The sequence below is a fragment of the Phacochoerus africanus genome, chromosome 7 (assembly GCF_016906955.1).
Source record: "Phacochoerus africanus isolate WHEZ1 chromosome 7, ROS_Pafr_v1, whole genome shotgun sequence".
Taxonomy (NCBI): domain Eukaryota; kingdom Metazoa; phylum Chordata; class Mammalia; order Artiodactyla; family Suidae; genus Phacochoerus; species Phacochoerus africanus.
This window is the reverse complement of record NC_062550.1, coordinates 65,611,994-65,621,629: the sequence shown is the minus strand read 5'-3', so window position 1 is coordinate 65,621,629 and position 9,636 is coordinate 65,611,994. Positions and strand designations below refer to the sequence as shown.

Genomic DNA, 9,636 nt, shown 5'->3' with positions numbered 1-9,636 from the left:
TTTAATTCAGGGGACTGAGAGAGGGGACAGGAAATCACTGATAAATGCTTTACTGTAGGTCACCTTGAAGGGTCAGCTGCAAAGTGATGTATGGTAAAGGGTCTACAAAAAGATGTCACTAACTGCAAAATGTTCATGTCCTTTATATTTTTTTCAGTTTAAAGATATTATTACCACACCCATAAGAGTCAACATCATTTTCTTTCCATTTTTCTTTTTTACACATCCTCTGGCTCTCATTATATATTGACTAGTCTTATCCACAGCACTATTCATTCCACTGATTTCCTCTGGTTTTGCATCTATACATTGTCATTGTGGTCCTTTTGAGTGTTCTTCAGCTATGAGCATGGATAATGGAGTCTGGACATTACCTACATTTGAAAGATGTCATAGTGCAGTGGAAGGAACTTGGAAACTAGGTAGATGGTGATGCTTCTTACAAAAAGTATAACTGTAGAAAATCCTCAGCTTCCTTTAACTACTCTTTCTGCACGTGTAAGATTCGGATGAAAATCCCAATTTTACCTATACTCATTCATTTATTTGTTTTTTCATCAAATATATACTGGGTGGTACCTGTATGCCAGTCACTATTTAGAGCCACAGGATACAATCTTGTGAGGATATATGCCACACACACCCACACACACACAGACATATATGGGATACACACTCTCGTGGGTTGGGTAGTAATAAGTGCAGTGAAAAAGAGTGAAACAGGAAAGTGGGACAGGAATGTGGGCTAGTGTGTCGTGAGGTGGGAAAGTTGTTCTAAGAGATAAAGGTTAGATAGCTCAAGTCTAAGACCCCATGCTCCATAAGGACTAGTGCCATGACTTTCTCCAAGAATACTCACCCCGAATTTCAGTATTTGACACACAATTACATTGATGAAATAATTGCTTTAAAATAAGAGATCAGGAGTTCCCCTCATGGCTCAGCAGAAACAAATCTAACTAGCATTCCTCGCTCAGTGGGTTAAGGACCCACCATTGCTGTGAGCTGTGGTGTAGGTTGCAGACGCGGCTTGGATCTAATATTGCTGTGGCTGTGGCGTAGGCCAGCAGCTACAACTCCTATTCAACCCCTAGCGTGGCCCTAGAAAGCCAAAAAAAAAAAAAAGAGAGAGACCATTAATGTAACACTCATTTTCTAAAATATTAAACCAAGTTTTTATTTCAAATTCAAACTCGTCAGGATATTTGGAATAAAAGACTTCTTCAGCTAGATGTTCCTAAGCCAAGAAAAGAGGGAGAGAGAAAATCTGCAAGCAGAAACAAATTGTCACTGATAGGCCCTGTAGGGTGAATGAGAGCTATCTGGTAAAGCCTGTGGATTTTGGAAAAGGGGAAAAAAATTGGTATACGTATCGCTTTTCCCTGCTGTTCTTTGCTTAATTTTTGCTGAGTAATTCAGCTTATATTTGTGGGGTGTATAGAGAGATAAAGCAGAATTAAGAGTAATGTTATCAGGGCTTTCTTTGACTGTGAGAGTCTCTGTACTCACCCAGAATATTTCTAACACCATAAGGCCGTGCTTGATGGACACAAAGACAAACACATTTTTATGGAACAGAGGTCCAAGCATAAGATCCTCATCCTGTGGCTAGAATTATCAAAAATCCAAAAGCCGTTTCTGGAAATTTATTTTAGAGTGAAAACATTACTAAAAGGCAATATATCAAGACACTACCTCTGTATTATGTCACTTTGTTTTCCTCAATGCCTAAACCTAAGCAATAGAAATCCTACCTTATATGGAGTTCTCAAACATTTAAAACTTTGATCTAAGAAAGATGCAAAAATTTGGATGAATCCTTGCTTATGATTACACCTTCTAACACTAGACCATGAAACTTTTAATACTGCTCATCTTAGAGAAAATGATATTAGATTTTTTTCCTCACAATGAGCTAGGCTATATCTGCTGATGTTTTATCCATGAATTTTCATCAGAAATCAGTTTATGTAAACAATATGATTTAGACATTGTTAAGGTTAGGATGAAGCATGAACCTTTGTTCTCTGGAAGGATACACACAATGGAATATTCCTTCATTTCTAAAGGATGATAAGGAAACAGGAAACGAATGCCATATCTACTCCTTTACCACAAGTTATTATTTTTGTGTTTTTGTGTTTAAGGTCCATGTATCTCTGAGAAGCTATTAAAAGGCTTCCTGGAAAGAAACAAAACCCAAAAAACAAAAAAACCATGTGCCCCATTGCATATGGCTCCACCTTACCAGAGAGAAAGGATCACAGGCTGGTAGAAATTGAAATCGAAGTGGACCCAACATTTTGCAGTCATTGAAGCCTGAGCTCACTTGCAGTCCAAGGAAAGCCATGCAGGATGAAGACGGATATGTCACCTTAAATGTTAAAACTGAAAAGCCAGCTCTCACTTCAGGTAAGAATGCCCAGAGTCAGCAACTTGGAAATTAACTGTTGAAAATGGATTCACCCTAATTTTCTTATTTCTGCTGGTGACAGCATATACAGTTTTAAGTTTCCTGAAGGACCTTCTTTATCTCCAGCACTTAAGTGCTATCTACCTACACTCAGAAAGATTTACCTAGAATATAAACAACAAAGGATACAAGCAGGGCACATTACATTAAGGTTTACAGGTTTAAATGCTAGAGGGATGGAGTTCCCATTGTGGCTCAGTGGGTTAGGGATCTGACTTGTCGCTGTGAAGATGCTGTTTCTATCCCTGACCTTGCTCAGTGGGTTAAGGATACAGCGTTGTCACAAGCTGTGGCGTAGGTGGCAGATGCAACTTGGATCCAGTGTTGCTGTGGCTGTGGTGTAGGCTGGCAGCTGCAGCTCTAATTCAATCCCTAGCCCAGGAACTTCCATATACCTTGGGTGAGGCTGTAAAAAAAAATGCTGGAGGGAATAGAAAGCAAGGGGATAAGAGGAGAGTGTTTGGAAATTCCATTTTCTAAGATGTCAGCAAATGCCTGTGATTCTACAGTTGTTGCTTATTAATGCAATTATTTATTAAAGACAAAACCACAAGACCTTGACAGCTAGTTATATTTGGACTCATAGAGAAGGCCAGGGGAAGTAGGGATGGAGTGAGTTGCATACTTTGCTCGCTGAGGGGGCAAAGGCAGGATGTACCAATGAAGCTGTTTGTATCACTTCGATCATCCTGAGAGGGTCGGAACAGGGACACTGCTGCCCCATAGCTGCGCCATCCTGCTTGCCCCCATTATCTTTATTGCATGCCTACAGGTGATCCTGCTGCATCCTCTCTGTGGCGTGTGATGGCTTTGACTCTGCTGGTCTTATGCATGGGGATGGTTTTTGGGCTGGTGGCTCTGGGCATTCTGTGTAAGTATCAACTGATTGCAAAAGATTTGATCTGAGGAAGATAATAACTAAGTGTCCTGGTATCTGCCATTAAGCTCAATTGTCAGTATGTTTCTACTTGTCACTACTCTAATCATCCTATACTTAGCTGCCAAGATAGCCTCAATAAAGAACTCTGACCTTTACCTTCTGATTAGAAATACCATTTAGATTTTTTTAATGAACTATTTTTAAGAATTTTAAGCTGGTCTTTAAGATCCTCATTTCCTCCCTATTCTGCACATCTTAAGATCCAACCAGTGTGGTTTTCTCAGTTTCAGGAATAAATCCTATGTCCCCCTGCCTGAGATTTTGCTCATCCTATTCCCTTTTCATAAAAATGCCCTTCTTCTCATTTTTTAAACTGAATGTATTTACTTACTTCCACTGAGAGAATTCATATCCCCCCAATTTACAAATATTTCTTCTTCCTATAAACCTAAAAGTCCCCCAACGTTACATTATCATCTGTATAATTATTGTTTGTTCATGTGCTTGTTTATTTTTCAGAAGATATTTAGAACATTTCATTCACCACCTTTGATTTACCTGAATACCACAGTACTTTGAGCATTACAAGAAACTGATATGTACTTTTTAAGTGAATGGATATTTTGGCATCACATGAAAAACATAATAACAGAGGTCATTCACCTTTGTGAAATGTGCTTAGAAATCTGTGTTCAAGGAAAGGTCACAACCGCTGCTTTGGGCATGCAATTGGATTGTGGTCTGTTCTTATTTCTGATTGTCTCCTTCAAATAATTCACTCATTCTTGTGGCGACCCCTTGGGATCATTCTGCATGGTAGTTAAAGTATTCTTTAGAACCTTCTTTAGCCTGACCTCTTTCCAGCACTCATTTACTCAGATGTATCTCTAAGCACCTCGTAGATTGACAACTCTACTGAATTTAAAGTTTATTGGGAGGACTTGTTTGGCATCACCCTGGTTATCCTCACGACAAATTATTACCTAATTTTTATATCTAGCTATCACGCAGCAACACTACCTACGAGCTGAGAATGAACATCTCTCAGGAACTCTGAAGCAATTAGCAAGGAAGGTCTGCCAAGATTTAATAAAACAATCAGGACAAGAGGAAAGTAAGTACCATTCGGGCACCACGTCATCATCCCTCACGCTGGAGTATTTCTGTAATGCGATCTGTAGGGCATCTTGAGATCTGCAGGGAACACCGAACACGAGGAAAAGGTAAGCCCAGTTCAGAATGAAAGGGATCCTATGCTTGGTTTCTCCTTAAGGACATCAGTGCAGCCCATGTGAGAAAAACTGGAGATATCATGGAGACAGTTGCTATGGATTCTTCAGGCACAACTTGACCTGGGAAGAGAGTAAGAAGTACTGTATCGACACCAGTGCTACGCTTCTGAAGATCCCCAGCCAGAATATTCTGGTAAGGAGAGCTCTATGTCAAATATTTTGGAGTCATAAGGAGACAAGTCTCAAATGGAACATGTGAGCTTTTTTTTCTACATTTTTGTGTCTTCCAGTTTGTGCTAGTCTGAGAACCTTATCGAGATCAGTAAAAATTGCAACATTTGAGAGTAGAAAGTGCTGAAAGAGTACTAGTGAAACCGAGTTCTGGTCTTATCTCTGCAACAAGAGTTAAGATATATTTTTTTCCTTCCTTAATTCTATTTACTAATTCCAAAAAAAAAAGCATCTGAAAGTACAAGAAACTCAATACGATTGTAAAATAAAAATATCAGTATTATCCCAATATGACACATCTTCTCTGTTCTTGCTAAATTATTGGCAGTTTGAACAATCCATGGTGCAAACTCTATCTTTTCACAGGCTCGTCCAGACCCAGTTTGGGGCACAATCTTATTTGGGCAACACACAGGATTTCAGTTGAAAATTTTCTGCTAGTCAGGATGCTTCTTCCACATTTTCCCCTTTGACAGCTTCTAACAAAACCCTCCTTTCAAGTAAAATACATCCACATCCACTACTGCACTCTCCCTTTATTATTGAATGTAACTTTTCCTTTCATAAATCCTGGGAGCAAGCCAGGAACCAAGCCTTGGAGTCTCCCTTCTATCCCGTAACAGTATGTCCAAACAATTTTTTAAACGTATACATTATTTATTGTATTTATCTTATAATTTCTAATATTGTAATTATTCAGATTTCTGCATATTAAAAATGAAAGCAAATGTGAATTGGAATAGATCAGGATTGGGGCTCTATGCGGACAGAGTCAATAGAATTCACATTTTCAGGTAAGTTGTAGTCTACAGAACTGCTAGGAATGATCAGCAAAACTGGCTTGTCTCTTCCTGAGGGCTGAAGCAACCAGACATGAGGAAACCAGCCCCGTGATGTTCATGCTCATTTGTGCGCCGTTATTCCAGCTCACTGTATCTATATTTACTCTTTGCGTGGGCTCAGATTCACAGAGAAAATGCTCAGATAAATGAAAAATCCATATGTATGTATTTTAAAGAAAAAAAAAAACCCCATAAATTAACAGAAAGATGATGAGTAGCTCAAGCTGTAAATGATAGGAGTTCCTGTTGTGGCTCAATGAATGGGTTAAGGACCTGATGTTGCCACTGTGAGGATGCAGGTTCGATCCCTGACCTCACTGAGAGGGTTAAGGGTTTAGTATTGCCACAAGCTGCAGCATTGGTCACAGATGTGGCTTGGATTCAGTATTGCTGTGGCTGTGGCCTAAGTCTCAGCTGCAGCTCTGATTCGACCCCTGGTCCGGGAATTTCGTATGCCATAAATGCAGCCATAAAAAGAAAAAGAAAAAAGACTTTATGCTACTTTCATAGAATGTTAACTCTAGCATTTAAAAAATTCTGACTGTTGTACTATAAAGTGATTCACTTGTACAGAAACACACATCCATTCTTTTTTAGATTTTTTTCCCCTAAAGATTATCACAGAATATTAAGTGGAATTTCCTGTGCTATACAACTATGCTTCAATAAAACTTAGGAAAATAAAATAATAAAAAGTAAAAAAAAATGTGATAAATTGATTTATTCAGCCATTAAGTCAACCAAAATGTGCTGCAACTATTCCAAGACCTGTATCTATGTGTTAATAAAAACACAGAAATTCCTAACTTCATGGAGCCTATTTTACAGTGGAGTAACTGGCAATGAACAAAACAAATAAGTATAGTATTTAGTATAGTAAATAGTGATCATTTCTAAGTAGAAAAAAGTAGATGTATGTCTTTTGTAAATCTCTTTGAGAAAGATACTGTATAATTTTCCTACCAAATCAACTAAAATAAATGGATCCTTCTATACTTAAGACTTTGCAGGCAAACTAAGCAACAAAACCAAAGCAAGTAGAGATGAATTCTAGGGAATATGAAGTTTCACCAACAAAAGTATCTCTTCTCATTTGTCTTCTCTAGTTCTTTACCACTTATTTCATTTAACAACCATATTTGGTATCTTATTTGGGATTCTAATCTTCAATTGATGGAAGATGAACACATAGGAAGATTAGAATATAATCTTTCTTGTGTCCAATTTTCCCCTATATCTTACAAGTATTTTTAATGCTACAACAAGTGAACTAGGTACAATTCTAAATATCAAATATAATTAATATTAACATAGACATATAATCTAATGTTTTATGTCCAGGTAGCTTATCATGAAGCTTTGCCTTTATGTCATTACAAGAACTGTGGAAACACTCTGACCCTTTTATATTTATTTTTGTTTGTAATAGCAATACCTCACCAGCAGGACTGGATTAATCCGTTGGGTTGGATTGTCCCGCCAGAACTCCAAAGAGGCCTGGATGTGGGAAGACGGCTCAGTCCCCTCCAAAAATATGTAAGTCACTGGACCCTCAGAATACAAGGCACGACCAGCAATTTTTATTCCAGAAATCTTCTACCCTCTTGAGTGCAAATTACTTAACAAGTTGGAAGGTGACGCTCTGTCGTGCTGTATGTTACCTACACAGGGGCTGATTCAAGTCCTAGTCCTAACAAGACAGCACCTGTAATAAGATTCTATTTTCCCTGCTCTCCCACTCCTCTGTTCTTTATGTAAGTCACACTCCACCCCTGTTCCTGATATTGTCCTATTCCTTTCTACCCTCACCTTTACCATTGGAATATTTTATGTGTGCGGGTAGATGGGTGGGTGGGTGGGTGTGGAGGGGGGGTGTTAGCTTGATTTGATTCTCTTCACATAATTTCATAACAAAATGATCATCCTCACTATTTTGTGGTCGAAAGTTATTATTTTGAGGGTTCTTTTGACTTTTCAGTATCATTTTACCTCGTCTTCCTTCCTCGGGGTTTCCAAGAATCAGGCACGTCTTTCACGAGATGATTTTCATTTTCGTGTTGACAGTCTCTATCCTTCAACAAACAGTCCAGGCAAAGGGCTCAATTACTCTGAGTTACTTAACTGGCTTTCCAATCTCCAATCCCCTTTTGTTTATCTTGTGCAATGTCTCTCCCGTTAAAATTTAAACTGATAACCAAACTTAATCTGATCATTACTTGAAATTTTAATTAATTTATTTATTATAGGTATTTATTACCTATAATAAATAAATTAATAAATTAATTACCTATAATAAATTAATTAATTTATTTATTATAGGTATTTATTACCTACTATGTATAGGCGCCAAGACTACCACAAGTACAAGCAAGCTTCTTTATAGACCTCAGGCTTTATTCTCATCACTGGCTGCTTCATTCACAACAGTGCAGGCAAACTGTGAGCCCTCTGTTCTTTCAATAAATCAAACATGTTTTAAGGTCTTAGGGCTTTTGCACTTGCTATTTCCTTCCTGAATGCTCTGTCTCAAGAAGTCCATGGTGGGTTCCCCCTCATGACTCCAGTCTCTGCTTAAACATCACTTCCTCAATGAGACAAATTTTTATTACCCAAACTACATTAGCTTCTCTCCATCCCATCCACTCAACTCTATCATATCACTCTGTTTTGTTTCTTCAAAACTCTTAACCAAATTCTCTGAAATATTCTATTTGTTGCCTTCTTACCAACATTTCTCTCACTATAATGTAAGTTGTTTGTAGAAAGGACCCTGTCTTTGTTTACCACTCTATCATCAGCACAGAAAACAACTTTAGCAGGTAGTAGGGATCCCAAAGATATTGGTAAATGAATTAATAAATATACATCATTTGTCCTCTTGTCATAGTGACATAGCTGGGAATATAGACAAGTTCACAAGCAAATACAGTACATGTTCTGTCTTATACCCATTATCCTCTAATATAAATCCTCACTTCAAAAATATTTCATCAGCTTACTTTTCTTTGAACTTGTTTCCTTCCTGTGCAGCTACTTGCTCTACAAGGCTCTCTCATCTCTGTTGATATAAATTCTGTCCTTCCTTCAAGACAGAACTAAAGTATAATCTCATATAAAAAGATGGAGCCTTTCTCATCATTTCAGATCCCCACCCATCTTTTCCTCTGAACTCCTATTGCACCTACTGTTCACTTCTGCTTAATCTTATCCTATAGTAAATTGCTATGAGCTATTCAAAAGTCCATGCTTCATACTCCCAAGCAAATTGGAATTTCCTCAATGTTCTGAGTGTTGTTTTTTACTGTTTTTCCCCATACTTCTTGTCTTCACTTTGTGCACCAAAGTACTATACACAGAGTTTGATTGCTGCTTATTTATTTAGCTTTCCAAGGAAATCATTCTACCTTTTGCATTCACAGGATTAAGTTTTCTGGAAATGGAACAGAAAATATGAATTGTGCTTATTTTCATAATGGAAAAATCCACCCTACCTTCTGTGAGAATAAACATTATTTAATGTGTGAGAGGAAGGCAGGCATGCCAAATGTGGACCAACTACTTTAATGCAAAGAGATGGGCAGGATGTCACAGACAAGTGCTTGATTGTATAATAAAAGATCTGGATGAAAGACTCATCAGCCATTACATTGCTTTATTTTTCCCTTTATTCCCCTTGGAGTTATCTTTACTTTGCCTTTCCTACCAACACCTTTTAGTCCCTTCTTTATAATTAGGAATAACTTAATGCCTTCTTTATAATCCAGAAGCCAGTCAGTGAATTGATTATTTAATTGTTCTCTTCCCATTAATTTTCATTCTTCTTGTCCTCCATTCACAATTGTTTCAACATACAGTGAGTCACCGCATCTTCAAACATAAACACATTTTTTTTTTTTAGGTATTGGAAGCCTGTGTCTTGACTTGCTTTTTAATTAAATGCATACATTTTAAGTTGAAACAAGAAAAGTTAAGCCTTGG

At 37.7% G+C, this 9,636-nt stretch overlaps 1 protein-coding gene across 2 annotated transcripts; it reads left to right on the top strand.

Annotated features, from left to right (window-relative positions):
- The first annotated feature begins 2,151 nt into the window (after positions 1–2,151).
- Positions 2,152–9,281, top strand: CLEC1B (C-type lectin domain family 1 member B). Of its 2 annotated transcripts, XM_047787564.1 has the most exons (6): positions 2,152–2,412; positions 3,246–3,344; positions 4,354–4,467; positions 4,627–4,778; positions 7,088–7,194; positions 9,078–9,281. In XM_047787564.1, exons 1-6 carry the CDS (start codon positions 2,349–2,351, stop codon positions 9,220–9,222), a joined length of 681 nt encoding a protein of 226 aa, XP_047643520.1. In that variant the 5' UTR covers positions 2,152–2,348; the 3' UTR covers positions 9,223–9,281. The 2 variants fall into 2 exon arrangements, with proteins under 2 accessions (XP_047643520.1, XP_047643521.1); XM_047787565.1 differs by lacking the exon at positions 3,246–3,344.
- Positions 9,282–9,636: the final 355 nt, after the last annotated feature.

What these genes read in the sequence shown, in the direction of transcription:
- CLEC1B (XM_047787564.1), top strand. Translation starts at nt 2,349, where the DNA reads ATGCAGGATGAAGACGGATATGTCACCTTAAATGTTAAAACTGAAAAG. An exon ending in GGTGGCTCTGGGCATTCTGT is followed by an intron (nt 3,345 to 4,353) that starts GTAAGTATCAAC and finishes TTTTATATCTAG; the next exon opens with CTATCACGCAGCAACACTAC. An exon ending in ACAATCAGGACAAGAGGAAA is followed by an intron (nt 4,468 to 4,626) that starts GTAAGTACCATT and finishes TTTCTCCTTAAG; the next exon opens with GACATCAGTGCAGCCCATGT.